This window comes from Hippopotamus amphibius, chromosome 3 (assembly GCF_030028045.1).
Source record: "Hippopotamus amphibius kiboko isolate mHipAmp2 chromosome 3, mHipAmp2.hap2, whole genome shotgun sequence".
In the NCBI taxonomy this organism is placed as follows: domain Eukaryota; kingdom Metazoa; phylum Chordata; class Mammalia; order Artiodactyla; family Hippopotamidae; genus Hippopotamus; species Hippopotamus amphibius.
In genome coordinates this window covers 163,665,915-163,681,021 of record NC_080188.1, presented here as the reverse complement: position 1 = coordinate 163,681,021, position 15,107 = coordinate 163,665,915, and the positions used below count along the sequence as shown (strand labels likewise).

General features: G+C 35.6%; 1 protein-coding gene across 1 annotated transcript in view; it reads right to left on the bottom strand.

The window, feature by feature from the left end:
- KCNK2 (potassium two pore domain channel subfamily K member 2) overlaps positions 1–15,107 on the bottom strand; it is a 134,915-nt gene that overhangs the window by 34,266 nt on the left and 85,542 nt on the right. The window contains exon 6 of the mRNA XM_057727990.1: positions 9,307–9,446. Coding sequence (XP_057583973.1) covers positions 9,307–9,446 — 140 coding nt within the window. The remainder of the gene's footprint in view (positions 1–9,306; positions 9,447–15,107) is intronic.

The following is a 15,107-nucleotide window of genomic DNA, read 5'->3' as shown; positions in this document are numbered from 1 at the left end:
AGTAAGCATTTAGCTTCAACCCACACTCTACCCACTGAATCTTTACAGCAGCCTCATAAAGGAGGTTAAATCTCATTTTCTAAGAAAAGGGAGACTCAGAGATGAGGTATTTTGCTGAGTTTGCAGAGCTAGTAAATCGTTAAGATAAAATTAAATCTCAGTTTTAAGGGTTCCAAAGCCTGTGTACATTTTAGAAATGATACAAATCATTTCCACTCATCTAAAAGCATGTCCAAAGTTTAGATTTCAAGATTTCACTGATCTATATACCATAACACAACCAGTGACCAAACTAAATTCACAAAGCTCTTCTTTGTAGCTACATTGTAACAGATAAGTCAGATTTGGGTACTTACTTCTAATGTGTTGATATTACCCACATATAAAATAACAAGAAAAAAAGAAAAGTAACAACAATACATAACCAACTTTTTGAGCCCTTGAGAGGCAGCATTGCAAAAAAAGTTAGTTTGACAAAAAGGCTGGGCCATGCAGTCAAGCCATCTGGGTTGACTACTGATTCTATCACATACTAGCCGTATAACCTTAAGTAAGTCACCTTATCTCCCTGGGCTTCAGTTTCCTTATTAGCAATTCTTATTTGACAGCTGAACACTTTATCTCATTTAAGGTTGAAAAAGAAACAAAGCATATTCTAAAAACAGGATTTCCATTTTTCCTACTCTCAAACCCTATTTTGTTTTTAACATACATTTTGCCTTCTAAGAACGTCTGAACATTAGACTCACAAAGGTTCACAAGGGTAACACAATGATGAGATGATACAGAGACACAATTTGGTGTCTGGGTTCCATGGAAATGATTGTCCATAAAATTCATTTAGAAACTAGACATACCCTGCTGTGTGAGAGTTACTGTTGTCTCAAAGCATAATTTAAGTCTTATATTGTTATTTGTTTTTTTATTCTCTTTTCCAATTGCCTATTTACTAAATAGGTAATAATTTACTGAGCTGAGGGTGGGACTAGAAAAGAGAAGGAACTTTCTCCTTGGCAAAACTAGGCAGAGTGAAATATAAACCAGCAGACGAAGATCAAAGTCTGCTCTGATCTTTCCCCCAAAGCATGGTGAGAGACACCTCCCTCCCCATGGGACAGAAAACAAGAGCCCTTTAAATATGACTTTTTTTTTTTTTTTACATAATATGTCTTTTTAATCTCTCTGCTATTAAGATTTTACCTTAATCACTTGTTTTGAATATTTCATTATGATATGCCTTGGTGTAGTTTTCTTCACAGTTTTTGTCTACGGAGGTCATTCAGCTTGTTGGATCTATGGGTTATATTTTTCATCAAATTTGGAAGATTTTCAGCCACTATTTTTTTGTTGTTGTTGGAGTGTAGTTGCTTTACAATATTGTGTTAGTTTCTACTGTACAGCAAAGTGAGTCAGCTACATATATATATATATATATATATATATCCCCTCATTTTTGGATTTCCTTCTCATTTAGGTCACACAGAGCACTGAGTAGAGTTCCCTGTGCTATACAGTCAGTTCTCATTATCTATTTTTTTTTAATTTATTTATTATTTTTTGGGGGGTACACCAAGTTCAATCATCTGTTTTTATACACATATCCCCATATTCCCTCCCTCCCTCGACTCCCCCCCACCCTCCCTGTCCCAGTCCTCTAAGGCATCATCCATCCTCGAGTTGAACTCCTTTTGTTATACAGCAACTTCCCACTGGCTATCTATTTTATACACAGTAGTGTATATATGTCAATCCCAATCTCCCAATTCGTCCCCTCCCCCTTGGTATCCATATGTTTGTTCTCTACGTCCGTCTCTATTTCTGCTTTGTAAATAAGATCACCTATACCATTGTTTTTCAGATTACACATATATATGTTAATATACAATATTTGTTTTCCTCTTTCTTACTTCACTCTCTATGACAGTCTCTAGGTCTATCCATGTCTCTACAAATGACCTAATTTCATTCCTTTTTATGGCTGAGTAATATTCCATTGTATATATGTACCACATCTTCTTTATCCATTCCTCTGCTGATGGGCATTTAGGTTGCTTCCATGTCCTGGCTATTGTAAATAGTGCTGCAATGAACATTGTGGTACATGTTTCTTTTTGAATTATGGTTTTCTCTGGGTATATGCCAAATAGTGAGACTGCTGGGTCATATGGTAGTTCTAGTTTTAGTTTTTTAAGGAACCACCATACTATACTGTTCTCCATAGTGGCTGTACCAATTTACAGTCCCACCAACAATGCACAAGGGTTCCCTTTTCTCCACACCCTCTCCACCATTTACTATTTACAGATTTTTTGATGATGGTCATTTTGACCAGTATGAGGTGATACCTCATTGTAGTTTTGATTTGCATTTCTCTAATGATTAGTGATGTTGAGCATCTTTTCATGTGTTTGTTGACCATCTATATGTCTTCTCTGGAGAAATGTTTATTTAGGTCTTCCACCCACTTTTTGATTGGGTTGCTTGTTTTTTTGATATTGAGCTGCATGAGCTGCTTGTATACTTTGGAGATTAATTCTTTGTCAGTTGCTTTGTTTGCAAATATTTTCTCCCATCCTGAGGGCTGTCTTTTCGTCTTGTTTATGGTTTCCTTGTGCAAAAGCTTTTAAGTTTCATTAGGTCCCATTTGTTTACTTTTGTTTTCATTTTCATTACTCTAGGAGGTGGGTCAGCAAAGATCTTGCTGTGATTTATGTTATAGTGTGTTCTGCCTATGTTTTCCTCTAAGAGTTTTATAGTGTCTGGCTTTACATTTAGGTCTTTAATCCATTTTGAGTTTATTTTTGTGTATGGTGTTAGGGAGTGTTCTAATTTCATTCTTTTACATGTAGCTGTCCAGTTTTCCCAGCAGCACTTACTGAAGAAACTATCTGCTCCATTGTATATTCAGGCCTCCTTTCTCATAGATTAGGTGACCATAGGTGCGTGGGTTTATCTCTGGGCTTTCTATCCTGTTCCATTGATCTGTATTGCTGTCTTTTGTGCCAGTACCACATTGTCTTGATTACTGTAGCTTTGTAGTATAGTCTGAAGTCAGGAAGCCTGATTCTGACTATGCTTTGCTTAATAACACATTGTGATACTGCTTCTATTGTATTCTATTCTTACCCTTTAGTCAAAGAAGAGTTATATGCATTAAAATATAAACTTGAGAAGCTTATTATTATTGTATATTGTGCCCATTGTCCCACTTAAGTCATTCATAAATACTTTAGTATCTCAACAGAGAAAAACAAAAATATACCACCTCTCCCCCAAATATGTTAGAAATCAAAGCAACAACTACAAAGTCTGATATGCTGTCTGGGGATTAAAGGAAGGAAAGGAAAGAAGAAGGGGAGGAGGAAGAGAAAAGTAAAAGTAGGCTATTTTGAGAATTAATCAAAGACTAAGTGCCTTCTTTTTCAAAATTCCTTTTTCCATCTCTAGGAGAAAAAAAGTTAAAGCAAACATTATAAAGATCAATAAGGAAATGCACCACCTATGGAATCTCCCCAATAAAGAGATCAGCCTCAAACTCCCATAGATGGAAAGTTACTCTCAGAACCTAATATAATGCTCACCACAGAGTACTTAGTAAATCCTTTTTACATGAATGAATTAATGAATGAGTTAGCAGTGAATTAGACCTTAATCTCCTAACTGGCCTCCATGAGAATAATTTTCCTTTTCCTGCCACTGTCATTACACAGCTCACCTCTCACCGCACCACTGTCCATATTTACTGTGTATGCATGCCAGCAGTACCCAGGATCAAGGCTGCACACTGCTCAATCTCTAGTGAGACTATTCATATAGTTTTTTTTTTTTTTTAGTACTTCTGCTCCAAGGGTCCCATTTCCATAAAATATTCTGTGAGTATTACCCTTTAGAATTGTGCTTGATGTGCCTAAAGAACTATCTTAGGATATACCCAGTGTATCACACAATTCCAGGAGGCAATATTTACATTTTCTGCTACAGGAGTGGCAGTCTTGGAGCACAACCTCACAGAGAATTCTAGTTAATTTATTTATCTATTTTATGTTATTGTGTTAATCTTTCCTTGGATTCCTTTTCTTCCCCACTGTCTTTAGTCAGTCTGATCTATTATTTGAACCATCCCTTCTTCAAAACCTCAACACCTTTGCCCTTTCATGAATCAATTTGACTATATTATTTGCTAACCAGTCCTTCACAGTCTCTATGTCCACCCTCTTAAATGTGTTAGTCCAGGTTACATTGTTACCTTTATTACTGACTTACTTTATAAATCTTCATTAGGTGAATTCATCTATACTCACAACTTCCACTGTCATGTATGCTGTGATAAGCTCCCCCTTCCCCAACTCTCTCTCCAGCTCCCATCCTTCCTACATTCCAGGCTTGCATATCCGATTATTTATACTTAAATTAGCCACCTAGATGTCCCATAGAGCCCTCAATCACCATGTCCAAAATGACATTCTCATTCCTCCTGTCTACTCGGAATCTCTAGTTCTGTTTTTTGTAATCTCATGCAAAGCTATAATCATGAATGTCATCCTCCCTTTCTCTTTATTGCCTACAACTAAAGAGTCATCTATCCCTTCTATCCTCAAAATAATTTTGGAAGGCAGCTGTGCTCACCACTATACCACCAATGCCATATAGCCAAAAATAATTTTGAAATCTGTACTTTCATCTCTAGCCCACTGTCACCATAGACTCTTCATTCTGTATTACCTGGATACCTGCAATAATCTCTCCCAACTGATTTCCCAGCATCAGGCTTTGTTTCTAATCCATCTTCCTCACCGTTGACAAGATATTTCATTCCACTTATTCAAAATTCTTCAATGGCTCCCCAAGGTTTTCAGAATTAGGTCTAACCTATTTCAAAGGGCATATAAAATCTTTCATATTAAAAGCACTTCTCCCACAAGAAATAATGATAAAGTACTCTACTGCAACCTTTCCAGGGCTCAGGCTGCAACTGTTCTTTAATTCCCCATCTCCAAACAAGATAAAGAGCCAATAAGTCCCAGCTCTTTCATCAAAGGGAGGCATCACCACCCTAAGTGAAGTTCAGAGAAGACCAAATGCTCTCGCCAGGTCATCAGCAAAAGAAAACTATGTCCCTCCATATCCTCAGGTCCTGCACAATGCTGGGGCCACATACAAGTTCCAGGGACAGTCTTTCAAGGCTTCTTGGCACTAGAGCTTCCCAATCAAAGGGAGGTTTCTTAATATGATGTAAGGCCAACTTACTAAAGTGAGTGTCTCCATTTGTATGATTACCTTCAGAGGCTAAAGAAATGATATTGGTAAAGAAGTGAGGCTTGGCTATCCACTCATTGTGGTCAGTTGTAGTGCCACATGGCCTGAGAATACAGGCATACTGATGTAGGGGCTGAGGTAGTGTCTGTCTCACATATGGACAGGAACATCCCAAACCGTGCAGTACATGTACATCAATATAAGAACTATATAGAAATCACAGGTCTTTCAAACTCAAGGAATGTCAACAGTAGCAAACTGAACTATGTCGATATGTAATAAGGATGCACTATTCCCTGTTTGCTTAGGAATTTACATTCTGAATTTTGTGGTCACATTTTATTTTTATTCCACCTGCCTCAGATATCAGTATTATTCTATTATTTAGAGTACATAAGTGATATTAATTTTATAAATGGAAACATTTCCTCAGAAGAGGGTACATGGCTTCATAGGAAAAGATAATGAGTCATATCAGTTCTTAATATTGAACATGTGTTACTCTTCATTAGAGCTTAAAAAATAATGAAACACATGCTTTTACAGAAACTCATATGCCTCCATGGAAAAATTATTGGGGTCTTTATTCTTTTCCTTGAGGAATGCAGATCAACTATAATTATATGTGACATTTCTGAAACTATGCAGCATTACTCCAACTAACCCTTTCCTTTCAAATGTTTCAGATAGATTAGCTATACCAACCTGTTTTATTTCAGCATGTTCATCAAAAACTATTTTTCTTACTCCTAAACATAATATTTTCATTAAAATTAGTCATCATTGGAAACAGAATAGACTTTAACATAAACAGAAATAAGGCCACATATGATCAGAGCTCTATGTTTACACTTAACCAATATGATTTAAGAAGATTTGTTTTTGAAAAAACAATGTAAGGCCTGTAACTTACTATTAAGCCAGGATCTTTCCGTTGGGGAAATCTTGTGTTTTTGTATCATCACTTGGAAATTTGATACTACATATTATTTTGTATTTTTTAATATTCTGTACTAGTTACACTTTTAATAGTGAGAATTCCAAGTTATCAAAAAATATTTAGCATTTTTATGGAATTGAAAACTAGAAATATTCTTGTTGCTTCTGAACATTTAGGCAGTTTTTAAAAGTTGGAGTATCTGGAATGGTTTAGGTACAAAAGGTAAGGAATACATCACGAACAGTCACCCAGCACGGTTCATGTTTGTAAAGATGACAACTAGAATGTACCTAGTTGGTTTTTATTTAATTATGTCCTTTAGTGAGTTATTTCAAAACTAAAATTATCGAATAATCTTCTTCCCACTGCTGTAGAAATGTTCGTAGTATTTCATTTATAAAAATTTGGGCCCTATCAATCTATAGATAAATTATAAGTCATCTTTCCCTTTCTTTCTTCATCTTCTCTGTTGAATCTGTGACCCAGTTTTGTAATTTCCCTAAACTGCATTATAAATTAGAAAACACATCTGCTCAAAGTGACAGCTCCATTGTACCTGGCTCAACTGTCTGGAGCAGCTGCAGCTCCAGAGGGTTCCCATAAACTTGCTCATGGCCTTTACTCACATGAGCTTTCCCCAGATGCAGCCACCAGAAAGTACATGTTACTCAAAAGGCTAGGGAGAAGCCAAGAGACTTACGTTAAGAAAAGAAAGTAGCTTTCTACCTTTCAGTGCTGAAAACATCTCATATTTTTGGCTGAGAATCATGAAGATCACTCATAAGGAGGCAAAGAAACTTGTTTTTCACATTAAATAAGCCAGTTAGTGTAGAAATTTAAATTTCTTTGAAAGGATTATATTATAGCCTGAATTGGGTCTTCTAACAAGTCTTCTGTTGAAGCCCTAATCTCCATTATGACTATATTTGGAGACCAGAGCCTTTAAGGCAGTTATTAAGGTAAAATGAGGTCATAAGGGTGGAGCCCTAATCCAATAGGACTGGTGTCCCTATAAGAAGAGGAACGGCCTAGAACCCCTCTCTCTCCAGGCACACGTGCAGAGGCAAGACCCTGTGAAGACAAGGTCTTGCACCTTAATCTGGAACTTCCAGCTTCCTGAATTGTGAGAAAATAAATTCCTGTTGTTTAAGTCACCCTGTCTGTGATATTTGTTATGGCAGCCCAAGCAGAGTAATACGGGTGATTATCTCACTACTCCGGGGAAAAAATGTGCTAGTGCTTTGTACCAGCTAATCCTATCACAAAAAGCACTGGTTTTTAACAATACAAGTTTTTAAACTTTAATCAAATATACCCATGGCATAAAGATAAACTTTCCCCTGTCCTATATGTGCCTTAGTGGCTTTCAAACTTTTGGACTGTGACCCATAATTTTAGTGTGTGTGTGTGTATATATATATATATATATATATATGCATGTATGTATATAATATATAGTACATTTGTTGTATATATATATGTGTGGAAATATATATATGTATTTCCACAAAACAATACTTTTTAAACTAACAGAGATAGTCTCTGTTCAATTCTATTTTACTTAAAAAATATGTGTGTTTTTAAAATGCATTTGAATGCCAATTTATGGCTAGAAGTTTGAGAAGTTCTCTATTTAGCTATGTTATCCAGAATATTTCCTAGTTACAATTTCCCTTGCTCCCTGTAGCATCTCAAGACCCTTAAAAGTACACTGAAGTTAAAATAGAATTCTCTCCCTTGCCCACCTCATTCTCTGTCTCTCTCTCTGTCTCTCTCTCTCTCTGTCTCACACACACACACACACACACACACACACACACACACACACACAAAATGAGCCTAAGATTGAGGCGAATCAGTTGAGGTACTTTCAAAGCAGTACTTTTCACATGATTTAAACTAGAATGTCGAGCATATTGCCTTGCTGATATGTTTATAATAATCTTTTTGATTTTATGGTATAACTAAGATATAGATTAATAACACAAACTGAATATATAAATTACTAATTGAGAAATATGATACCCATGAAGGAAAATGTTGGATAACTTACACTTCTAATTACTATAGCCATCTTGGGTACTAATAAGAAATTATATGGCTTGATGTGTTTGAAAGAAAATATTTGTTTGTAGAGAGAAATTTTATCATTTCCTATCTTATTCTATTTCTTTTGGGTGTATGTTTAAAGAATCATGCCTGTTGTATCAATCAAAGATTTTGACACTGGTGTCTCTTGGCCTATGAAAACCAGATAATGAAATGGAGGGATAATTAAAGGAAGAGAGTGGGTACTATAGTTGCAGATCTTAACAGATTTATCGTGCTCTGAAAAAAATAAAGTTGGCTAAGACCCAGATGCAAAAAACATAGAATTCATAATAAAACACTATGCTGTCAGACTCAAACTAATAGTACTTCTGGACCCCTCAATATAATTTCTAAACTATAAAAAAATTAAAATTAAGATTTAAATGTCAAACTTTGCAAAATTTCATGAGTCAAAATTCTAATGGTCATTTCTGTATATATAGTTGCACAAAATAGATAAAAAGATATCTTTCTGAACAGCTGAAATCAGTACACAGGGAAATTGGTCATAAAGCAAACAGCTTTGGGGAATACATGGTGTGAATACATGTGCACTTACGCTTATACAGATCTAAGAAAAAAGGAAATAATTGAATACAATAAAAATTCAATATTATAGAATGCATTCACTTTTTCATGCCCCTGGTATCTTGACACAAATATTTCCTATTATCTCTTTATGGAATAAAATTTACTCTGTGTCCTTGAAGAAGTAAAGAAAAAACAGAAAAAAAGAAAAAGAAACAATGAAGAAAATGTTTTCAATTCCATCTTTTTTCATTACAAATTATCCTCAGCACCAAGATACTATCTGGCACATAGAGGTATTTAGTAAGTTTTGGTTAAGCCAATGAAGTATACCTCATATGACTGATAGCCTCATATAGCAAATTCACAACATTCAAAAATTTTAAGTAATGTTTAAATATTTTAAAAAATGCTAAATAAAACTCTTAAAAATAACCTTTACTGAATTAGCTATTAAATAAGACAGGTTTTGCACATTTCTTATTTCTTACCTCTTCTTTTGTCTTTTTTGATATCACTCGGAGCCAGTCTCCAATCATGCTCAGGACAGCAGCAAAGTAAGCAAGTCCTACAAGGATCCAAAACCACACAACAGGCTTATAGAAGTCTAGATATTCAATATCTGATCCACCTGTGAGGAAAAAACAGAGAACAGAATAACTTCATATTCATAAAAGTAAACAACACAGATTCCTGCTAAAATTATCAACTAAATTTTGGCTTTCTAAACATAAAAATCTTCTGTTAGTTGATGCATGTATATTGTTCATATGGAATTCCTTGTTTTCACTCACATAATCCTTACCTCTTTTTCAAGAACCAGTTATATTGATTCTTTTTTTAACTGAAGTACGGTCGATTTACAATACGATATTAGTTTCAGGTATAAATAAACTCTTAATAAGACCTTTTATTACTTCTCCAGGTAATAACAATTTTTCCTTGTCCCAGTTTCTTTTTTATTATAATCGATCTCAACTATTGTAGTACTTAACTAATTCACGTGTATTAGTTTCTCTTTCCGCCTCTGTTGCAATGAATGGGAAAGAGAAATGACACTTTTTTTTGGTATGCATTTAACTTAGTATCTTTTTCTTATTGCCCATCAATTCATGCTAACCAATCAATACATGCAAACCAATCAATCTGAAGTCAACTTCGACAGAAAATAGTTCTTATATTAAAATATCAACATAATGGATTGATAACAAATGCCAGAGACAATGCCTTGGCGGGTCTAATTTGAATAAACAGTAACCTGCAGGTGATACTGCCATTCATTACTCTCTGACTTTTCAGAGGAATTCCGACATTTGTCACAAATTTAAATCCCGAGCTCTCAAGAAAAAAATTGGCAAAGGAGTTCTTTTGCTTTAATCTTTGTAACTTCTCCATTCATTTGGTACAGTAACTGCACCTTTAAGAATCTGAATACATTTCAACACATCCCAACTTTAGCATATTTTAATAGGGTACTTATAAAGTTTCAAACACTGAAACAGTTTTTTTTTCCCACAATAGAGGAAAGCATGTCTCTCTCTCTCAAAATTCATAATTTAGCCTTAGAAAGCCTCACATAGACAATTAACCATAATGGTCTATATCAAGTCATAGCAAAAAAAGAATAAAAAGTACTATGAGAAGACACAGAAGAAATGATTTTTATTTCTGGAAGGGTGAAGATGAGAAGATGGAAGGTGAGTCTTAAATAATGAGGATCAAAACAGGGAAAAGTTCAGTGTGAAAACATTTGATATATTCAAAGGGCTGTTAGTATCGCTAAAGCTACAATTGGTAGGGGGTCAAGGGAGCAGACAGGTAGAAGAGGGGAATCTAGAAAAAGTAAGTTGTATCAGGTTGTAAAGATTTGTTCCTAAAGTAATGGGGAGTAGGTAAAAGTTTATAGGCAGATTCCTACTTGACTATATGCATAAAAAGATCTAGTGGCAGAGGGAGGAGGATCGACAGGGAAGCCCCATGAGAAACTCTGTTCTGAACTAGCTAAGGAATGATTGTGCCTGAGTTAGAATGGGATGGAAAGAAGAGACATTTGAGGCAGAATCATCAGGGATTGATGACTACTTAGTTGGTGAGATAAGTGAAAGGAAGGGCTCTAGGATGACCAGAGACCCTCACTGGGAGATGGCACTAGCAACTGAACAGGAAACACAGGGGAAGGAACAGTGACAATAAAAGGGAAAGTAATTCAAACTGGGACATAATAAATTTGAAGTGCTCAAGGTACCAATAGGCAAGACAGCCAGCAGGATCCTTAAATACAAATCTAACGCTTAATAGGGCAGAGCAGGAGAGAAAGATTTTACGATCAACAGCACAAGAGACCGGGGCTGCTTAAACAGGGGTTGTGGATATACTCAATCCACAAAATTTAACCCATACATTCAGAAGAACAGCTAATAAACAGCTAATAAATATACAATTTTGAATGTAACATTAATGTTACAAATTAGACTGAGTTTCCCACAATGACATTTTCAAATACTAAAAGGTCAGAATAAAAAGAGAACATTTTTCTATCAGGCAAATACTATGAACAGATACAAGTTCAGCTTTCTTCTGAGACAAAGAATAATTTTTAAAATTCAGTTTATAAAGTCAATAATACCACCTTCAAAATACTGTAAAAAATTTTACCTTGCACAGCATTTTTTAAAATATCATTTCTGGGAAGGATTATAAAGGCTAAATGTATCTTGTGATGGTTAAGGCTTGGCCCATGGGGATGCAGCTCTACAAATTCACAGAAGTGACTTAAGAAATGTGTGTGGAAATTTGTTATATGATAGGCTCACTAGTGAATTCCATTTTTAAAATATTTCCATTTCAATGAAACCAAAATGACATTTTTTCCCAAGTACTTTCTCTTTCAAAACCAGAAAATCCTCATCCAAATAGCTGTGACTCACTTAACACGTAAGTTCACCAAAATGTTGATTTTAGAAGTTAGTTCATGCTCAAGATGACTTTTTATAAGTCTTCTTTCTTATAAACAGGATGTCACAGTTTGAAAAGAGTAAATTAACTTAATCACAAAAAGGTCTATATTTGGGTAAAATGTTCATCCCACAAGTTTTAGTGGATTCTAAGCCTGGGGTGGGGTGGGGTGGGATGGGGGATGTTTTCCCATTCTTAATTGCCACTCTTAAGATGAAATACTGGCAGTCAAGTGATCCAGGAAAAGCTAATGTATATAAAGAGACATATTATCCAACAACTCACAAATTCTTTTCACTTTCTGATATCTGAGATTTATGAATTAATTTTCATATTATTCAATTCATTTGAATCAAGAATCTTAACCATATTAAAATATCTGCAATGTTAAGATATCTTGCTAAAAAGTTATTAGTTTTATTTTTAAATTAGGAAATATTTTTTAAATGTATTGACTATTATAAGCATTAATCTTGGTCTAGCACATTCAAGAAGTCTGTGCATGGGTCTCTTGCTCGTTAAAAACCTAGGGAAATTTCTCTGTTCTGGATTCCCTCCCTATACGCCCCCTACCCCCATCTCCACCCTACCACTCCACTGTTTTTTTTCTTACCCAGTCTCCTGAGCAAGGATGTCTGCAGGATGCTACAACCCACTTTCCCCTCCTGGGTTCCTCACCCACCTGGCACCTCACTGCAGTTTTCTTTGTTGCCACTGAAAATATGCACACAAGTCCTTTCCATTTTAATCATTATGGAGATTTAATCATATGGCTAATCATTATAGGAGAGCAGACAGATGGTAAAAAAAAAAAAAAAAAACAGCAAAGAGGGATGGAGGTACCAAGGTTTTAGGAATCTTATAAACTTTTCGAAGTAGTTAAAATAAGTCTCTTTCTGACTCTCCTATGATATATGACAGCCTCTTTCAGACGGCACCATTTTTATCTGGAATTCTTCTCCTTGACACTTAAATAAGGAAATGACCAGAACCTAAGCTCATCAAGCCCAGGGAAGATTAGGTCTGGCATTATTCCTAGGAACATATTCTCTTCCCAGATGGGTTTCCCAAGCATTTTCTGGAAACAATCCCTTTTCTACCTGGTCCCAGCGTTAAGAAAGCCCTTTCCTACCTGGTCCCAAAAAAGTTATTGGTTGAGGGGGTAGGACACACCATGGGGAGGTTTTTTTGTTTTGGCCTCATAGTCCTACCTAACCCAGGCTTTATACTCATTGTAGCTGATTTACCAAACATTCAAACTCTGATGGAGAGAGAGGAGTGAAAGCTAAAACTTACTGATGGCCTACCTGAATGAAATCATGTCATCTTGAAGCCTTGAGGGGGTAGGTATTGAGGGAACTTATATTCCCACGTTTTATATGTCCATTGATTTTGGACAAGATTATTAGTAAGACCATTTGACCACAGATTTAAGCCATATCTCCAGCTTTCTTTAATCAGTAATTAAACTGATGTTTCAATTGCCATTATTCTCACTCAGGGACGAAAGGTTGGTATTGGTTCCCGGAAATCCTAATAGTTAGCATCCCCATTTTACAATAGAGAAGCCATATTCTCAATAGGTAAAATAACAGTTGTCAGGTCACACAGGAAAGTGGGCAGCAGAGCTAGAATTCAAACCCAGGCCTGCCTGGCTTCAGATCATAGGCTCTTTTTATTGAACCAGGCTGTGTGTGTTATCTATGATCTCAGCTACTGTCCTTCCCATCATTTCTCCACCAGTCTTTTTGTCCATACTGTATAGTAGACACTTAGCTAGCACTGGAAACACTAAGCCAAACAAGGTGTTCCTCTCCCCCTCAGGGTTCTTACCTAGAAACCAGGTGGGTCTGAAGATCAGCACTGTTTAACCAGGAGCCCCCTCACCTTGCGTATGTCCTCATTCCAACAGTTTCCAGAACTTGAGTATTCTATGCTCTCTCCCTCTTACATTTAATTTTCTTTCCCTCAGTGCTGCTGAGTCACAGAATATTTATAAAGAAAAAAAAAAACATCTTGGATTTAAAGAATCATCTGGCCACTTTGGACTAAACTTACCAACTCCATGCCCCTCTTCTGGTTTTCTAAAATGATACATGTATTATAGAATATAGATACACACATACAACTTTGTTCTAAAGAAAATAAAGGTCATTTCTTTACATGGGTCTGTAAGTATTTTAGTTTAGATATCAAATATGGATTTCAATTTTTTGGGTTTGTTTGACTTTCTTTTTATTATTGAAAGCTATTCTGTCTTAATATGATGGGGAAAAACATATTTTGCTTTAGTATATTTTTCTTTTTTAATAGTAAAGCAATTTAACTGAATGAAATGTTTTCTTAATGCTTCAAGAACTAAGAGGCTCTTTCAACAATGTTGTAAATTTTTTTCCTTTTACAAATGGAATATGACTTCAGTATTAAACAAGAGCTCACGCACTAAACCAAACTTCTCTTATGCTATCAACTTAAAAAAACACAAGGCCAAAAAAGATAACCAAGGTTAACTAAAAAGGTAACTCTAGCATTTGAATGTATATTTTGGTTCAATTTCAGCCTTCAAGTAGTTGTCCATTTCCTGCTAGGTACTTGGTTTAAGATTAGGAAAACTGCCATTAGAAGAACAGCAGTCTCATGACCATAAAGAAAGATCAACACATTGTCTGACTCATCCTTTTCAAGGATGGAAATCTACAAGATATAGGATGTACATTATTGTTACCCCTAGAAGTTACCTTTTAAGTCTCCATATAAAGTAATCTGGAGTCTTTTTCATTAAACCTAGTACAATTTACTGCCTGTCTCATTAAGACAACTGCCAAACACTAAATGTTTTCCTTATCATTTTTTTTCTTCACGTGCTTCTACAATTCTTCTATATATCCATTCTGAATCCTAGAAGTTAAATAACTTATTGATTTGCCCACAGTCCCTAGGATTTCTGAACCGTTTGGGTCAAATCCCATTTAATTAATTACACAGATAGCTCTCAGTTCTCTGATGAGTTCTCTGAGAGTCACCAGATGAATCAGGGGGTAACCAGACACCGTGCAGAATTTTCCCATATTAGCACACAGAACCACCAAGAAGAGAAGACAATTTCCTATTTAATTTAATTGTTACTCCTGGATTTCAAACATTCTGTCCCACAGGAACAGGAACTCGAGCATTCATTATCACTAAGCCCTAAGCACAGTATCTACTATATAATATGCACTCACTAAACATCAAAATGAATAAACATATGAATGATGAATATAAGACATCTCCCTAATGGTCACATAAACCCTCTCTTTTCAATTAAAGCAGTTTTTCTGAGCCATCGTGGTGGTAG